Below are 19,634 nucleotides of genomic sequence, written 5' to 3'. Positions count from 1 at the left end.
CTAATTGAAGATTGCATTTGTGCGTGCGCCGCTTATACCGTTGGATACAAGTAAGAACAATGTATAGCAAAAACATTGGTCTTTATTAGTTCTACAAAAAAGTCCGCGATGACATATATCCAGCTTTTTTATTTAAGTCACAAAAACTACTTTTCTGTATTAAAAAAACATTTAATTCGTTGGGTGATGTTTAACTGGTGATATAACCAATAACACATATATCCTTATCAAAATAAGTAAGTTCATCATCACGAGCATTTAATTTAGATTATTTTTGCAGTTTACAGTGTGCTATTTAGACATATAGTTTAGGAGATATCACGATATTAGTATTGACGCAAGCGAAGTTGCGCGGGTCAGCTAGTAATATTATATATATTAAATGCATAGATTAGATTAGCCAACCAGAGAGTCAGGACATGTAATTTTGTATGTCTAATGCCCGGTTTCTGAAGCAAATTTAGCGGTAGTTGAGAAAGTAGTGATGAAGAAATGAGGAAAAAGAAACACAACAGTTAATATTACGATATTTGTTTATTTCATAATATATGAAAATGAAAATCAAACAATAGACTCTTTACATTACAATTTACAATACAAAACACTACACTTTTATAATTTGTCCTGAATAATTTTAAAATAGTTATATTGTGATTAACTTTATAATACATTTATAATAGAATTGATTAATTTCAAAGCAATTAACACGCCAGTAATACCAGAAATGGTAGGCAGATGTGAAATTCAACCACGTTTCGCCATTAACAGTGTTAGACCCATAACCAAACTCTAGGCTACTATTGAGAAATATTTAACATAAATTAAAAAAGACTAATAGGACTTCGCGAGATCCGGGATTCAAACCGGAGACCTCATCATCAATAGCGCGATTATCTATCACTATCGACTATCAACAGCCGGCTAACTATCGAGAAATTTTGTATAGAAAATCAGCGCCTCTAGCAGAGGCTGTAGTAAATATTAAATGACAAATTTCTGATACTCGATAATACCGACCGTGACTGTAGAGAATCGCGCTACAGCAGTCAGGTACACGACCGACCGCGCTAAAGAGGTAGTCAACAATATTATTTAAACTAATTATTTATTAAAAGTATATTCAGACCAAATTATATAATTATTTTATTTAAACTATCTTACATCGCCATGCCTTGTTCTGGTGGGACGGCTGAAAAACAAAAGGTTATTCATTAAAAAAAATCAAAAAGACAACTCCCGCACTAAGACTTGCTCTGTGTTCCGGGGACTTTTACAAACATATAAACAACACACACAAAGCACAACCAGACCCGTAACAACTATTTTTGGATCGCGCAAACAATTGTTCCGTGTGGGAATCGAATCCACGAGTTCTCGACGCACTGGTAGTGACGTGGTGACTGGAGGCCGTCAGTGCACCGTCAGCGTCATAAAAAATACTCTTTTATATACAAAACATTTATAACAACGGGCTCAAAGACATAAATAAATAAATTTGCCGAATACACTAATATGTTTTCGACGTAAAAATAAAACTCACGATCCCCGATGTGTTACAAAAGTTACTTTAACTACTCCGCTTTAACAAATAATAATGTTTGTAGAAACATGTTTAATGTGCTTTACTAAATAAGGCAATCTAATAAAGTTTTGATTACAAACTTACTGAATGATCTTGTCCTGCGGTAATCGAGGAACATTTTGCCGGCGACCGCCACGAGAATACCACAGAAGAACGATAAGAAGATACCCCACAGAAGAGAAGACAAAGAATAGTTCTTCGATTGGCTTTTCTCCGGAGGTCTGTCAGAACAAAAATAGTGCAAAAACATTAAATACTTAATATAATAAATTTAACACATTACTGTCCCACTGCTCGGTCGGTCGTTCGAGACTCGAGAGAGATAAGAGTGTGAACTTAACATTGCCATGGCCGTCCTACTTTCCAGGAGGAGACCCTTGTCCAGATAGTAATGAATTGATGTTTATTTTATTTTTTATTTATTATTTATAACATCAACCCACACTCGAAGATGTAAGCAGAACTGCAAATAATACAAGTTTCACAATTTACAATGACGTATGTAATAGAACCATGAGAGCACGTTATCAAACTCTGAGCTACTATTTTACTACACGGTTTAGAATATTCTGATCAAAATTACAAATGCCAAAGGAAACTGCTCCGAGCCGGGAATTGGACCCAAGCCCTCAGTTTAGCAGTCATTTCTCAGGCTGCAGAGCCTAACCTAGCCTAGAACAAAGTTATTTTTCAATACTTATTACTTACGTAGGGCCTGATGTGGGGCTTACAGGTTTAGGCGGTTCCGCAACAAGGCTCAGCCAGGAAGGTAATTCAAGTCTGCAAACAAAGATATAACTTTAATATTATATACGTACAATACAAGTTGCAAGCACATTCGATACTTGTTCAAAATCTGACTACGGAACAAGTGATCATAATACGATATTATCACTAGGAGGGTAATTGTTTACTACCATGAAATAACTAAAACAAAAAGAAGAGGCTTGTGGGCGTGGCGCCGTGCTGTATGTTAGTATGATAAGCTAGACCTACCCTATTACTAACCTAAGAGATGACACTAAAAGCAAATAGATAGAATTCCGACCTAAAGCAGTATTAGAGCAAAGTACGACTCTAATGTCATTAAAATATAGCTACTCATTTTAATTTGTGGTAGTCGTTTATTCCTTTTCACTGTTCACTGAAATATCAGTGTGCATTTAATGCCATCGGCTTAGTTTGGCAACAGCCATCTTTAATTGAATAGTATGGCCATTGACTATCGACATTCGTCTAGCTATGGTGCATTTTTATTTGAAAGATACGTGTATTTAGTGTATATTATATTTACTGTTAATAGTATTGATTTGACGATTACTTACTTCATTTGCGCGCAGAAGTTATCAAACTTATTGTATCTGAAACAAACAAAAATGGTTAAATAGTATTTAGTACGAAGGCACAACGATTTAAGGATTCTACTATTTTTTATATTTATATTAGCTTGTCCTTTCAACTATTTTGGAGTCGGCTTCCAATCTCACCAGATGCTGCTGAATAACAGTATTCTACGTGGAACGACTGCCTTTCGGACCTTCACAACCCAGTAACCTGGGCTATAACACGATACCCATCGGTAACTCTAGTTGACAGACTTCCAGTAGTCAGAAGACTACTGGGTAACAACTGGCAAATATCTTCAAAAATTACAGCCAGGAACAACAATATTTATAACGTGCCTTCCGAAACACGGAGGAACTCGATTATATTATCAATTAATTTAGAAAAGATAATGGAATACTACTTACTTGGCGTCAAGACCGGTGCAGTTTACCTGACAATAAACAGACAATATGTTAATAGTGTTTATGGAAACTGGGTATATTGTTTCGTTCGAAATTGAATAATTCAAAAGAACTAAAATCTTCAAATCTCAATTCTCTATTACTATCGACTACCGACAACCGACCTGTCATCGAGAAATGTATTAAAATTTGATCAGCGCCTCTGACGGGCGTCGCCGTCGTAGGAAAAAAATTGACAGTACATTCTAAATGTTAAAATTTCGATAGCTAGCCGGTTGTCGGTAGTCGATAGTGGTAGATAATTGAGGTACTGGGCGATCATTCGTTCGTTCGTAGCAAATGGAAATACAGGAACGATCTGACTGACAGAACTGAACAAATGAGTGCGCGCAGTGAACCGACGATGCGTCGAGTTACATTCGTTTACTGATTGATCCAATAGATCTAGATTTGACTGCCTCCGTGGCGCAGTGGTTTAGGTCGCCACGCCGATACCACTGCAACGGGAGGTCGTGGGTTCGATTCCCACACGGGACAATTATTTGTGCGATCCACAACTAATTGTTTCGGGTCTGGTTGTGCTTTGTGTCCGTTGTTTGTATGTTTGTAAAAGTCCCCGCGACACAAGAGCAATTCTTAGTGCGGGAGTTGTCTTTTTAAAAAGAAAAAGAAAGAAAAAGATCAATGGAACGGGTCGAACGAACCAGGTTGAAAACTGATGGTCAATATTCAGTACCTACTTAGCACCTTTCATGTAACATATTAGTCACTATAATCTAAAGGAGAATACAATGTATAGCATAGTGGCTTTCAAATAGTTGTCAACTGAGATACATGATAGCCCCCTAATAATTTTATCAATAGATGTGTAAAGGTTCGGTTCTTGGAGATTGAACGAACGACACATGCCTAATGGAAACAATGAGATAATAATTAATGAACGTAGTCATATTCTGGAAAATAATATACAAACAAGATATTGTATATTATCATATCAATACATATTCATAATAGGCTGATAACTGTTTACAAAGCTTGTAAGAACATTAAATTTAACTTACGCCCGTAGGTTTTGTGGTGACCTTTGCATCAAAGCAGGTACAGAGACCCGTCGATATGTTTACGTCTTTGCCTCTGAAATTTTATAAAATATATAATGTGATATAAATAGCCGAGTGGTATTAGTTGACACCTCCCACGCAAGTGGTCGCAGGTTCGAACCCGAGGCAAGACACCAATGACTTTTCGAAGTTATGTGTGTAATAATTATCACACGCTCCAACGGTGAAGGAAAACATCGTGAGAAAACCTTGCCTGCCTAAAATTTGTTTAATACATTTATTGAGGGCATGCAAAGTCCCCAACCCGCACTTGGCCAGCGTGGTGGACTCAAGGCCTAGACCCTCCCTCATTACGGGAGGAGACCCTTGCCCAGGAGTGGGACAGTAATGGGTTAAATTTAATTTTTTATATAATGTGATATCATATACGGAATTAAATGTAAATAATTCTAACGTTATCTTCGAAGGATAGCCAGACATTAAAATCGACAGATAGAACAAAAAATCCAGGAGAGAGCATTTTGCTTAGTAGTGGGACACAGAAACAGGCTGAATAAAAAAAATCATATAATTGATCTCATCAAAATACTTACAATTGACTGAAGACTTTTTCGCTTATTGTAACGTTGTACTCCTTCTGTAAAATAGATAAAATAAACATATTAGGTATAATATGAAGAAATTCCGACCGAGTCGAGCAGCAAGAAACGAAACCCGTAAAATGGGGGTTACTTTAAGAAAATTTGGGGTTAATTTGATTATAGGAATAGGTATAGCTCGCATAAAATGCTTGCGACGAGTTCAGATTTCCGATTTTTGTGTCCAAGTGCTCATATTATTTGTCGACATCCCACTATAGGGATAACGACTATTTTCAAATTTTTGTTTGACTGTCTGGTAAATTGTACAAAAATATCATACACGTATTTTTTCTTTGTGTATAAAATCGAATAATCACGGATAAACATTTAATTAAAAGGTATAGTAAAAAAATACTACAACGTGACGCTCGTCAGCCCCCACCCCGTAACTTTACTACTTATTAACTAAGCCACTTAATATTGTACTTAAATGGAAGAAAGTACGAGTATGATTATTTTTACAATCTACCAGATACACGAAAAAAACAAAATATAGTCAAATTGACAACGCGCTCCTTTTTTGAAGTCGGATAAAAATTAAAAATATACATCATCCCTATTGTGGATATTCCGAGATCAGTATTTGAGAGTGTTATACTTACATCTGTAATAGGATTCGCACTGGCTTTGTCAATCTTCAATATAGATGCTATGGAACTGCAAACAAACAAATTAGATTGTAACATATATACATACATGGATAAGTAACAAGTTATGTCGGAACATAAGCATGGAGTCTGATGGTCGTAAAAGAAACCACTTGTCATAAGTATGAGGATTATAATGTACGGATTAAAATAAGGATATATTTCTGTATCTGATAGCGATCAGGTAGCCCTGTACAACCATATTAAATGTATACTACAATCTATATAAATAAAACTCTTCCGTTACTAAGTGACTGACTGATGGACAACGCACAGTCGAAACTACTGAGCGTTAAAAGTTGAAATTTTGTATGAAGATTCCTTTAAAAAGTATAGAGGATCTCTAGGAGAGAATTTTTGGAAATTCCACTCAGAAGGGGCGTATTTCGACGTGGACTACGGACGGATAGCTAATACTTATTAATATATTGTTTTTGTTGTAAATAATACTTACTACACTGCCCGACAGACCGGTGCTGCAGTTTTATATCTGAAACGAAAGAATACAAAATGTTAACGCATTCGACCGCTAAAAGTTTTATACACATTTAATAAACGGATATATACAACAGTGTACGTGCGTTTTTCAGACTAGAACTTGTAAGATTTTAAACTATTGCTAAACTTTAGTATCACAATTAAAGCGCGTCATAAATGCGATGAATGAAATGAAATGGGGTAACTGGTAGGGATTTTTTTCCAATTTTCTGCACTACAACGGTAATGGATGGGATTCTTAGAATTAGTGAAATTTACACAACAGTCGGGACAAATGAAAGTAGCGGGCGGTCTCTAGTTAAATATGTATGTATAACAAATTAGTATTGTCACTTACTCGGGTGTAGTAACGTCGACGTCCTTGCATTTTGCCTGAAAACGAAAACATTTAAAAATTGTTTACATAATATGCTTAGTAAAATTACTGACGAAGATCGGAATTCGAACAAGAGTTAAAACCACTAAAAGTACTAAAAATCTTTCTAGTGAAAGTATAGTTTAAAAGTCTTTATAGTGAAGATTTATCATTATTGTGATCATCATCATGAGAATATGTGCATTGGCAGGATAAGAATGACTGACTTTTATAAACATTTAACAACGGTGTGAAAAGGCGTATCTAACTTGTCGAAATTTAGTTATTTATTGCCGGAATCAGCAAAGAAAGTCGCACCTGTCCATATTTTTCAAGCTTTAGTATAGCGAAATAAATCGCTTTTGTATGCATTTTTACTAATTTTCTCCGTTTAATCTTATAGCCTAACGCCTTCCTTGATAAATGGACTATTCAACACAAAAGAGTTTTACAATTCGAACTAGTAGTTCCTGAGATTAGAGCGTTCAAACAAACAAACAAACTCGTCAGCTTTATAATCTTCTTCTTTTAAGAAGAATTATAATATTAAGTATAGATAGATGCGTCTTTTCAACTATGGGGAGCAGTTTATACCTATTTGATGATTTTAAGATATGTATTGAAAGTTTAACTTACATCAGTAGCGGCCTTCACATCAATGCAAACCGTGTGACACTGCGCTACCGTTTCAGCAAGTAGATTTTTTCTGAAATAAATTAAATGGTTAGTTTAATTAAATGATTGCCATTAAACATGGCAATGCTGCCAGCATTCTGGGTACGTTACTAGTCGACGATGATTAGCAGAAATAATATACTAGGACGCGTGACGCGCTCCCTTTTGCTTATATTGTAAATATTTAATTCATATAGTTTCATTTTTTTAGGATTAAGTTTAAAAAATAGTTAATCTATGTTATGATTGACATTTATATTTATTAGTAACAAGGAATAAATGGTCCACTTCTAAATGTTTAGTTTGCAACTTTAAGCAGACTTTTTTTATTTTAATACTACGTCAACGGATTAAGAAGATCTGATTGAACCGCATTCTTTACTGTTTTTTCTTTATGAATATTACAGTTATGCTTGTAATCGTAAAAACAAATATTAATATTTTAATTGCTACAGAAGTTAAATATGAATGCGTAAAAATAACTCGTGTGTAGAAAACCTCAAATTCGTAAAAGATGAAATTAAAATCGATGGCGATAGAGAATGTAGACGGACTGTAGCTCGATTCTCTACTACTATCGACTACAGACCAGCGACCTGTCATCGAGAAAACTTTTTTGGCAGTACATGCTTAATGTCAAAATTCGATAGCTAGCCGGTTGCCGGCAGTCGATAGTGGTAGAGAATCGAGGTAATGGATAATATTACCAACGTTATTATAAATAACTTACGTTTTATTACTCATGGTGTACATTTTGGCATCTTTCTGGAAAAAATAAACAATACCATTTTAATTATAGTGAAACTAAAATGCGGACCAGCACAAAAAGAACTTTTGAAGACAATTTTAATCAAACACTCGAAAGACATCCTACTAATATTATAACTGCGAAAGTTTGCAAGGATGTTTGTTACTCTTTCACGCAAATACTACTGAACCGATTAGCTGAAGACCCAGAATAACACATAGGCCACTTTAATCCCGGAGTTCCGGAGGGATCAGGATTTACACGGGAAGGGTTACGAAGTCCCGGGCTGCCTCTAGTAATCAATATTTAATCATTATAATATAATATCATGTAAGTAGATGCTCCCATCGTGCTTCCATATCTATATTACTAGCACCTTAATAATATATTGATTTAATTAATGTTATGGCCCCAGGTGTGTTAGGTAGTATTAGTAGCAGCCCCTTACATCATCAATGATTTATACGTAATATAATTTTTGTTTAAACGATTCGGCGAATAAAAAGAGTGGCCAGGAGTTTCCTGCCAACACTTTTCATTGGCCTTACGTTTTGAACTGGCGGTAAATAAACTCTTTGTGTCATTGACTATAATTGTCAGCATTTGACCTACCGATAGGAAAAAAATATGATTATGATTTTCTAACTTAAGTTGGATATATACACTCGCTCTGGAGTACACGCGTTCACTTGACGCATCTAATTACTAAATATGTTGCACTTACGTCCACTGTGCTAGGAGCAGGTACACCTGCACCAGCCGGTCCACCTGGGCCAGCCGGTCCAGCCGGTCCACCTGGGCTAGCCGGTCCAGCAGGAGCAGCCGGGCCTGCCGGTCCAGCTGGAGTACCCGGTCCAACTGGGCCAGCCGGTCTAGCAGGAACACCCGGTCCGCCTGGGCCAGCCGGTCCAGCAGGAACACCCGGTCCGCCTGGGCCAGCCGGTCCAGCAGGAACACCCGGTCCGCCTGGGCCAGCCGGTCCAGCAGGAACACCCGGTCCGCCTGGGCCAGTCGGTCCAGCAGGAACACCCGGTCCGCCTGGGCCAGCCGGTCCAGCAGGAACACCCGGTCCGCCTGGGCCAGCCGGTCCAGCAGGAACACCCGGTCCGCCTGGGCCAGCCGGTCCAGCAGGAACACCCGGTCCACCTGGGCCAGCCGGTCCAGCAGGAACACCCGGTCCGCCTGCGCCAGGCGGTCCAGCAGGAACACCCGGTCCGCCTGCGCCAGGCGGTCCAGCAGGAACACCCGGTCCGCCTGCGCCAGGCGGTCCAGCAGGAACACCCGGTCCACCTGGGCCAGCCGGTCCAGCAGGAACACCCGGTCCGCCTGCGCCAGGCGGTCCAGCAGGAACACCCGGTCCGCCTGGGCCAGCCGGTCCAGCAGGAACACCCGGTCCGCCTGCGCCAGGCGGTCCAGCAGGAACACCCGGTCCGCCTGGGCCAGCCGGTCCAGCAGGAACACCCGGTCCGCCTGCGCCAGGCGGTCCAGCAGGAACACCCGGTCCGCCTGGGCCAGCCGGTCCAGCAGGAACACCCGGTCCGCCTGCGCCAGGCGGTCCAGCAGGAACACCCGGTCCGCCTGGGCCAGCCGGTGGAGCTGATCCAATCGTATCTATTTCTTCGTATTGTTTCTTCAATGGACTGTGGACAAAAGATATTCAAGGTATGTTGCTGTCGGTATATGCACTTATAAAGGACACCGTAGAATAGCTACTTTTAGCTTCGGGGACGGACGTTGTTGCGACCGCTCGTGTTCGAATGCGCAGGCAGAATGACATGCTTTAGCGTTTTCATCGATGCTGTATCGCGTTCGGACGTCAGTCGTCCTGTGTTCACTCTAGTTGCACAACTGAGGGCACCTGCGTGTGCGCGGCGTAGTGACACGTCGCTGCTACCGAAAAGCAATTTGCCGATCGCCGATGCTAGAAGTAGCTAGTGTGCGGTCTCCCTAACGGAATTCCACGTTTGGTCTCATTGCATATTGTCAATATAGCGTACCACGTTTTGTGGGCTCGATTTAGAGTTTTAGAATGAATAAAATAAATAATAAATAAATAAATATTATTTGACAACTCACACACTGTCATTTAATTCCAAACTAAGCCAAGCTTGTACTATAGTAACGAAATAACAAAAAAAACATACTTATATAGTTTATATACTTCTAAATACACACTTATATAGATAAATTGACAACCAGGCTCAGAACAAATACTCGTGCCCATCACACAAAGATTTGTCCCGGATTGGATTAGAACCCATTACACGTGGCGCCACGGTTATTGCTGCAAGGTGGCCCCGTTCACCACTGCGCCAAACGTGCAGTCCGATTCGTTTTATAAGTAACTATTAGTGAGCCGGAATGACAGTCTAAGATTTGGCTTTTTCCAAGACCTTAGCCCAGCAGGGGAATAGTTAGTGTGCTTTCTACCAGAGATGTGCTATGCAGCTATGCTGAGAGAATGTAATAGCTAAGCTGTGAAACTATTTGTCCACTGTTACTAAGTTATGTAGCTGTGCGAGTAAGATGTGCAAAAAGATGCGCCGCCGCAACGGCGCTGGGCTAGGAAGATGCGCTGCTCGAGCTATGCCATGTATCGATAGAAGGCGGCGCTGTACGTCACGCATAGTACACAACCATAACAAACATACTTCGATATAAAATACATATCTTAGTTGAATCTTTTTCCACCGATGCTAAGCTATATATAGCTTAGCGAAATTGTGACATTGGTGATCACAGGACTAGAAAATGCGACCAAAGGTGTGGAATTTCTGCTTTTTTAAACCATGTCTATTATTGCTGAACTAAGTGATATGGATTTTTTTTCCCAGAACTGGTATAACTTGGCCTATCATCCGGTCTCAGATTATCGTTGAGTTTTGGGACACGCTGTATATGCATCAATGAATATGATTGGTAGATATATAGTATAATAGCAGCAACAAAACATACCACATTTCTGATGGAAAGGCTAATTCTAGTCCTAAAAATCAAGGGATTTACATATACTATTTGTTTTAGTAATTATTGTTTTTCTTATATACTTACTTCACTCCGTCAACACAAAAACTTTTTGCGTGCGTAAATCTGAAAAGAAAATATCAAAATTAATACAAAACGACGGCACAAACGACGAATATTTTATTAACAGAGAGTGTCTAACACGTGACAACTGTACCGGCGAGGCTTTAACTAGTTATCTGTCTGCACTAAACCTACGTACTTAGCGCGCCTCGTATCAGTAAGTGTAAGCCTATAAAAAGCCTAAAGCTTCAAATACAAAGTCAAAGTCAAATATGCTTTATTTCATTTACTTCAACAAGTAGGTATTTGAAATCGTCAATATATTTTCTACGAGTATCTACCACCGTTTCGGAAAAGCTGTTGCTCGTGAGAAGAAACGGCAAGAAACTCACGGCTTGCTCTTTTTAAATGTCAATATTAAAGAAGACGAATCGAGATTTGCAATACAAAACAGGTGACTCGTTACGATGCTGCCTCTATGATGCTCTTAGAATGCCTCAACCGAAATAATCAGCAAAACTAGTTGGAATGAGACTAACAGATACCTACATTTGTACAATATACTATACGTACTGAACATTCAAATGCCTTAATAATTCCATTTCACTTTTGTTAGTGAGCATTATATTTAACCCAGAATATTTTTTCATGTACTTACAAAGCGTCTGTTTTCTTTGCCTCATAATCTGCGCAGTTAATCTGAAGAACAGAAAAAACATGTTAAAAAAATTTTTTGAAGAATCTTTCAGGAATTTCATTCGAATGTGTACAAATATAATATTAAACTCGCTTGCGTGAGAGGTTCACACGACTCGAATATCACTTCTTTATTATAATCACATATTATATTAGTGTAGCGTGATTCTAAATATACAGTTGATACTATCGAGTGACAAGAGTTTGACATTTAAAATGTACTGCAAAAATAGTTCCTACGGCACTTGTTAGAGGCGCTGATCAGATTTTCATACAAATTTTCTTAATAGCAGTTGTCGATACTCAATAACGGTAGAGAATTGTGCTACCGGAGCTCGATTCTCTACTACTATCGACTACCGCAACCGACCAGTCATCGAGAAATTTTGTATGTAAATCTGATCAGCGCCTCTGACGGGTGTCGTAAGAAAAATTTTGGCAGTACATTCTAAGTGCCAAATTCTATACTCGACAGTACCGACTGTACAGAATCGCGCTACTGAAAGAATTTAAACAAGGTTATTACTTACATCGGCGGAACTTTTGCCTACGGTATTGTCAAAACAATAACAATAGTTCTCAACTCCTTTGACAGCTGTCAATCTGTAATATGAATTTAATTCAATGTTTATGTTGTGTATTCTGACACTGAATTTAGACATGCGTTGTATCGGTACGAACAGCGGGCTTATCACGTATCTCAGTTGACAACTAGTGTACTTCAAATTGATGGTCACTATTCAGTACATTGCTGCTTTCACGTAACGTATTACACTATAATCTAAGTGAGAAAACAATGTACAGCATAGTGGCTTTCAAATATTTGTCAACTGAGATAAGTGATAGCCCCCCTGATCTGTTGCATAGTATCTCAAATAACTGAAACACAGAAATCGAATGACATAGCAAGTATATATACACAAGCACTTATATATATTATACTCTAATTTCGCAATAAAAAAAACATCGACGACAATTTCCTTGCTTCATTAACGTACTAAAACATGTAACATTACGGTATTTCTTTACATTTTCCCTCTTATTCATAAACACACTATAAACCTATTTTAGTTTAAAAACTTCTATAATATGTTTTCTCCAGTGGCGTAGCGTGCATTGGCGGGACCCCGTATAAAAAATTGTTTGGGGCCCCTTATATTGTTTGGGGGTAAACATTTTTCACAAAAGAAAATTATGTTAAATAATATAATTATATATTATTTTATATAATATAAAATATAATAATTATTATTATTTATTTTTCCTTATACACTTTTGGGGGCCCCCGTGGCCCAGGGGCCCCGTATAATTAATACGGCAGATACGGCAGTAGCTACGCCCCTGGTTTTCTCTCTTTCATTTCGCTAAGGAGTGAAAGAAACAAAACTCTTTGTAAGCCTTACATAACTGCATATATTTTTATGAATAGGAGGGTAAGTAGGTATATAGAAACTGTATTTATAGTGAATGGTTTAAAATGACATTTTATATTATTTACAGCAATTTTATTTTTAAGTAATTTTAGCATTGAAATGATTGTATAACCAGGGGATACTTACACTTTAGCAACGTCATCGGGCTTGAACGTGATTGGCTCCTGAAAACATTACAAATTTAATACACTACCAGCCGAGTGATATAAGTTCTAAAGAGTTCGCTGGCGTGCAAGGATGCATCACGATGTTTTCCTTCACCGTTGGAACAAGTGAAAATTATTTCTAATACACACAAAACTTCGAAATGTTATTGGTGTGTTGCCTCGGGTTCGAACCTGCGACCACTTGCAGGTGCAAATGTGAATCTTAAGCTGAACTTAAATTCGAGTTGCGTTTTGTATTCAACCGTAAGAGACGAGTATTGTACTTACAGTAGGAGCCGCTGCGAGAGTCTTTTGAATAGGTCTGTGAACAAAGATTTTAGTAAATAAGTTGGTTTTGATAAATATTTATTGTCTTCTACTGTGGAAGTATTTTAAAAAAACCTAAATTGCTAGAGCGGTTGACAACTAGATTTAACGTGAGCGATATCTTATCAACTTATCTAAGAAATTAAAAATATATCTCATCAACTCATTACAAATTTCGGTTCCGCATCGGCCTAGCCGGGTGGCAAAACGATATGTGTAATTCTACAGTCGATACTGTCAAGTATCGAGAGTTTGACATTTAAAATGTACTGCCAATATAGTTTCTACGGAGCCCGCTAGAGGCGCTGATCAAATTTTCGAGTATAGTTTCTAGATAGCTAACCGGTTGTCGGTAGTCGATAGTGGTAGAGAATTGAGCTACAGACTTTTTTGTAACGACGTGCTTGTAAATACTCACCCCACAGCTGTTTGACAATAAGCCTTCGTCACGGTGTACAATCTGAAACAAACAATTTTTATGAGTGTAACATCTCTTTACGTATCTACATAGTATAATAGGTGATTTGACTGCCTCAGTGCAGCGATGGGTAGTGTATACGACTGCCGTGCAAGAGGTCATGGGTTCGGATCCTAGATCGGGCCAAAACTACTCTGAATTTCTCAGGGATTGCCCGGAGTAAGCAAGTTGAGGTTGAGGCCTGCACCTGACTTTTCATTGATAGTGGCATTTATCTGTCCCACCATGCTTTGAGAGTGAAGAAAAAGAGGGTACCTGTGTATTATGCACACAAATTTGACACTATAAACAATGTTCTGCAATTGGACGGTTTGGACGCCGTAGCGGAATGTCGGCCAGCGGGACATTTATTATAATGTTTTTATCTATACACAAATAGGTCTGAAAAAGAACTTTCTGAAAAAGAACTGAAAAAGAATTTTTCATCCCGAGTTTCTTCGTGTTTCGGAAGGCACGATAAATTACGGGCCTCGGCGGACATTTCAGATATATTTGACAGTAGTTAATAGTAATAGTCAAAAGTTTGGAAGTCTGACAACCAGCCTTACCGAAATGTGTTATAACCGAGGTAGCAGAGGTCAGAAAGGCTCCAGAGATATCCAGCTGTATCCGATGAGACTGGAAGCCGACTCCAACATAGTTGGAAGAAAGGCCAGGCTGATATACATATATGTAATAGGGGCAAACCTATATCTATACTAATATTATAAAGCTGAAGAGTTTGTTTGTTTGTTTGTTTGTTTGTTTGTTTGTTTGATTGTTTGTTTGTTTGTTTGTTTGAACGCGCTAATCTCAGGAACTACTGGTCCGATTTAAAAAATTCTTTCACAGTTAGATAGCCCATTTATTGAGGAAGGTTATAGGCTATATATCATCACGCTACGACTAATAGGAGCAGAGTACGAGTAAAAAATGTTACAAAAACGGGGAAAAATTTCACCATTCTCTCTAATGTGACGCAAGCGAAGTTGCGCGGGTCAGCTAGTCTATTATAAAGGGTACGATACCAAACTCCGAGCTACTATGGAAAACATTCTGATATAAATTAGAAAATATAGGGTTTTGCCCGACTCAGGAATATAACCCCCGAACCTTCATGATCAGCAGTCAGTTGCACTGCCGATTCATAGACCCAATATACCTAAATAAAATAAATTAATATAGTTACTTACTTTTCATAGTTTGGTTTAAGCAAGACACTGGTAACAGGTTCGCAAACAATCTGAAAAAAAAAACAGTTTTAGTCTTTTATATCGTCAAGCGTATTTTTACTTAAGAGAAGTATCGGTAATTTTTATCAGATATTAGTTAATTTATTATTAATTTACCTATAAAAGTTTTGGCTTCTTTAAGGTAAGGCACTGCAAGATTAAATTTAAGTAAAGTTTTGTAAAGAGTCATGTAACTCGAACGTTTTAAAAGTTATAATCGTCTATTGTTGAAAGTCACCCTTCTTTTTTTTATCGTATGGCTAGTGGTCAACCTAGTGTTAAAGTTGTTCAAACCGCCCGAAGGCTTTAATGTGGCTTAACATCTGTTATCTTAATTGATAACAACGGGACCGACTTTTTACGTGCCCTCTTAAGCACGGAGACGCACAGTTCAAACACTATGCGGTCACTCATCTACGGAATGACCGCGCCAAGATTTGCTTAGCTTGTGAGTGCAACTGTCTTGTACTCTTAGGCTAAGTTCATATAATTCAAGAAATAGCGCGCGGGACGGAGCGCGCCGCGCGGTATCGTGCGGTGATGTAGACGATACTGCGATCTTGTACCGCTCGGTCGAAAGTTCCGCGTGGCTCCGCGCGGTCATATGAACTTAGCCTTTTTGTGCTATTGTCGCTTGCGGCCATACATCAAAAACTTCTAAATTACTTACTTCAGAAACTTTTGTTATCGATGTGTCAAGACATGAGCATACGTTGGCTGTTGCTTTGGTAGCTTTCTCACTGAAATAAAAAACGAAAACATTATAACATTAACTATACCAAACCGAAAGTTGAACTTAGATCATACGAATCAATCTGGCTACCATCACGAGCCAAAATTATACACTAAATGATATTTTTTCGGAGCGAGATTTAAAAAACTGTTAAGATTATAAAGATTTCCATAAATACTATTCCCGTGCGAAGAATTGCTCATGCTTCGCGGGGTCAACGGACGCGAAGTGCAACCAGACCCAAAACCACTATTTGTAGATCAAAAATAATTGTTCCACATGGGAATCGAACCCACGTCCCCCTCCCCTCGACGTAATGGTATCGGCGTGACGACCTTAACCACTGTGCCACGGAGGCAGTCTTGTATCTTTTATAGACTTCAAACAATGTTTACTGAGGGAACTTTTAAAAGTTGATTGTCATTACTAGCCTTTACACACACGCTCTTTCGCGCGTGAAACAACAATCGTGCGTGTAAAAGGTGTGCAAGGGGAAAGGAAAGAGCGCGCGCCGCGTTCATCTGTCAAGCCCGCGAAGAAATCGCAAGCGAAGAGCGCGCCGTCTTTCCCGTGCTTAATCATTGTGCGCTCCTAAGAACGCGCGAAAGAGCGTGTGTATAAAGGCACCTGTACCTCGATTCTCTACCACTATCGACTACCGACAACCGGCTAGCTATCGAAACTTTGACATTTAGAATTTACTCCCAAAATGTTTCCTACGACACCCGTCAGAGGCGCTGATCAGATTTTCATACAAAATGTCTCGATGACAGTTCGGTTGTCGGTAGTCGATGGTAGTAGAGAATCGAGGCACTAATGTCTAACTAGATACTTACATCTCAGTGATTATTAGATCCGCTCTTGGTTTTGTCACATCTTTATTAGCTGCAACCACAATCAGCTGAAAGAGAAACAGTATACTTAATTAATCTATCTACTTAAATAAATAAAAATAAATCATAAGAATGTAGGTACACGCGTATAGAATTTGAAAAAGTAAACCAAAGAAGATGATTTTTCAATGTTTTTCTACTGTGGGGACAAGAGTCGTATGGGATCGATGGGATCGTAACTCCCAGGGGAATAGAATCAACTGGATAAATTTATATATTGCTGACCACGAGGTTCCCGTCCGGTCCCGACTCAATCGTAGCGGCGTGGCGACCTTAACCACTGCGCCACGGACGCATTCAAAATACAAATAATTAATACTAATAATTAATTATATTCCCGACTGACGTGAACATTATATATCGACAACTATCGCTGAGGTTATTTTTAATGAATACCTAACGTATTGTTTTAATAATATATGATTTATCCTTCTCCATTGTATAATTTTAATACCATTTTACAGCCGTTCCAGAGTAAGGCTTGGTACACACATATCCGCCTAGCCGGGCGGGAAAACCGTGTGTAGACGAACCTGATCGACACAAGCCGAACAAGTGAGTCGAGTCGGTTTTGTTGTTAGTACTTATTAGATAAATATTGCCGAACTGAACACGCTTAATTGTATATGTATATCGAAGCACATTGAATAACTCGAAGAATGAAAGCAAGAACTTGCTGTCAACTTTTGGACGGAGAGCAAAATTGCAAAATATGCAAGACATGCCCAGTATAAGGCATCAATCTCAATCTTATTACATGGAATCAACATTGTAAATAGAGACACGTGGGTGTATGTCATACATTTCTATTTCAGCTCTGGTTATAAATGCCTACACTATGCCGAAAGTACGCGACCGAAATTCGACACGAATTACTGACAATATACTTTGTACAGCTTACTTCGGTCGAGTGTAAATTGAACAACAGCTTTTCCAGCAGTAGAGCACGCAACACGCAACACACGTAGGTTCGGCACTTATGATGTATCATATCAGCCGAATAAAATGGAACGTAAAATTTGCCGCGGACTTTCGGTCGCGTACCCACGGCATAATGTGTTTAGACACTTACAGGCGTGACCTTTTCTTACAACTATGTTGGAGTCGGCTTCCAGTCTCACCGGATGCAGCATGTTATCAGTATTTTACTACTACTACCTAACGGACGTCCACAACGCAGTTACCCAGGTTATAACAGGAAACCCTTCGGCAAAACTGGCTGTCAGACTTTTAAGCTCCTTACTACTTTTAACGACTGTCAATGATCTTTGAAAATGACAGCTGGGACCCACAATTAACCTGCCTTCCGAAAGACGGTGGAACTCGAAAACCTCGGAAAGCGTTATTTAACCTTAGAGATTGATCCGCGCAGCTGTTGTTAACTAAGCCACGAGCTTCTCACAGAGCGTGATGTTATGTATGTACGAATAAAACATATGTATACTTTAATTGTCTTGTGTACATAATAACTGTCGATTTGATTTAGTATCTTATGTCTGGATTCTTAAACAATAAATAAAAATTTCGATATCAAGTGCCATAATGGATGATACAAATTCAGTCATTGAAACGCGATGCAGAATCAATGCATTTGATAAATAACTGGTTGAGAGTAAAAATATCCTAACACACTTTTATTCCGATGCATGCCTGTTGTTAATTTTATTTTTAAAATTATCCAAAATATCTTTCACGTCAAAAAAGTTTACCGATTTGGATCAACTTTTATTTACATACCTATATGATATATTATGTTTAAGTTAGTAAAAAATACAATAAGGGCGAAGCCACGGTCAAAAGATTTTTCTCAACAATTTTTTAAAAAGAATTGTAAAAATGAGATTCTGGAAAAAAATATATATTTAATAAGTATACTCATAATATTCCAAAAAAATAAATATATATGTGAACAGGTTATTAAAACGGTTGCTAAAATCAGAGCTTCGGAGCTTTAGGCTGCAATTGAAAGACTTCTATTAGACCGATTATATTATTAATAAATTAAACAACTTTTATTTTGAAATATAAAAAAAAACATCCGTTCATATTTCGTGATATTTTTTCAAGCTTTTTCACATACTGAATAAAACAACGAACACTCGTGAAACCACTACCAAGATGTCAAAAGTTTTCATTAAAAGCACTATATATATATAATATAATAACATAATTATATTAGAACATGAGAATTAGAGAATGTTATTTAATATATTTAAAAAAATATAAATCAATGGATGAAATAAAATTGAAAAACGCATTAAAAAAAATATCAATGACACTGATATCGCTAACCGAATATCCTGTTGTAAAAAAAGCTAAATCTCTAAAAACCGAAACAATCATATAATAAAGTTAAATATTCGCACTTACCAGGAAAGTTGCTAATATATGTAACCGAATCATTTTAACTACACACGACCTCAGTCCGAGAGGTCTGTGAAACAACTAAACCGATTTTCGTGAGCCTTACTTATTCGCCACTATTTATAATTAACGTACGTTTGCATGCCGTCATATATCGATAACAAACCGCATGTTCCGCTTCTGATAAAGTTGGTAAAACCATGATGGATTCAAAAACGGTCTCACCGAAATTTGAAACATTTTTTTATCCCCCCCATATGTATTATAATGTAGCCGCTCCTGCCCGCGAATTCGTTCGTGTGAAAGTTCCCTGAGATACTAAAACGATACTTCTATTTGTTAATAAAGGCTATTAACTACCTATGTACCAA

The 19,634-nt window shown here is 38.2% G+C and overlaps 1 protein-coding gene across 1 annotated transcript; it reads right to left on the bottom strand.

Annotated features, from left to right (window-relative positions):
- Positions 1-515: 515 nt before the first annotated feature.
- On the bottom strand, positions 516-19,409 carry LOC142973454 (uncharacterized). Its single transcript, XM_076115144.1, has 24 exons — positions 19,270-19,409; positions 16,843-16,907; positions 15,944-16,013; positions 15,235-15,284; positions 14,003-14,044; positions 13,546-13,579; positions 13,238-13,275; positions 12,209-12,281; positions 11,641-11,681; positions 11,007-11,045; positions 9,246-9,595; positions 8,680-8,723; positions 7,938-7,972; positions 7,169-7,238; positions 6,515-6,549; positions 6,134-6,169; positions 5,635-5,689; positions 4,985-5,028; positions 4,392-4,464; positions 3,334-3,359; positions 2,908-2,943; positions 2,291-2,362; positions 1,667-1,803; positions 516-1,189 (listed from the first exon to the last, which is right to left on the bottom strand). The coding sequence occupies exons 1-24, from the start codon at positions 19,300-19,302 to the stop codon at positions 1,158-1,160; spliced, it is 1,530 nt and encodes a 509-aa protein (XP_075971259.1). The 5' UTR covers positions 19,303-19,409; the 3' UTR covers positions 516-1,157.
- Between the last annotated feature and the right edge of the window lie 225 nt (positions 19,410-19,634).

Source organism: Anticarsia gemmatalis, chromosome 6 (assembly GCF_050436995.1).
Source record: "Anticarsia gemmatalis isolate Benzon Research Colony breed Stoneville strain chromosome 6, ilAntGemm2 primary, whole genome shotgun sequence".
In the NCBI taxonomy this organism is placed as follows: domain Eukaryota; kingdom Metazoa; phylum Arthropoda; class Insecta; order Lepidoptera; family Erebidae; genus Anticarsia; species Anticarsia gemmatalis.
The sequence above is the reverse complement of the archived record's forward strand: the minus strand, read 5'-3'. Positions and strand labels throughout refer to the sequence as shown.

Excerpts from the sequence above, each read along its gene's own strand:
- LOC142973454 (XM_076115144.1), bottom strand. The coding sequence starts at position 19,302 with ATGATTCGGTTACATATATTAGCAACTTTCCTG. Across the intron at positions 6,170-6,514 it reads GTCGACGTTACTACACCCGA|ATATAAAACTGCAGCACCGG; the intron begins GTAAGTGACAAT and ends CTTTCGTTTCAG. Across the intron at positions 1,804-2,290 it reads AGCCCCACATCAGGCCCTAC|ACCTCCGGAGAAAAGCCAAT; the intron begins GTAAGTAATAAG and ends TTGTTCTGACAG.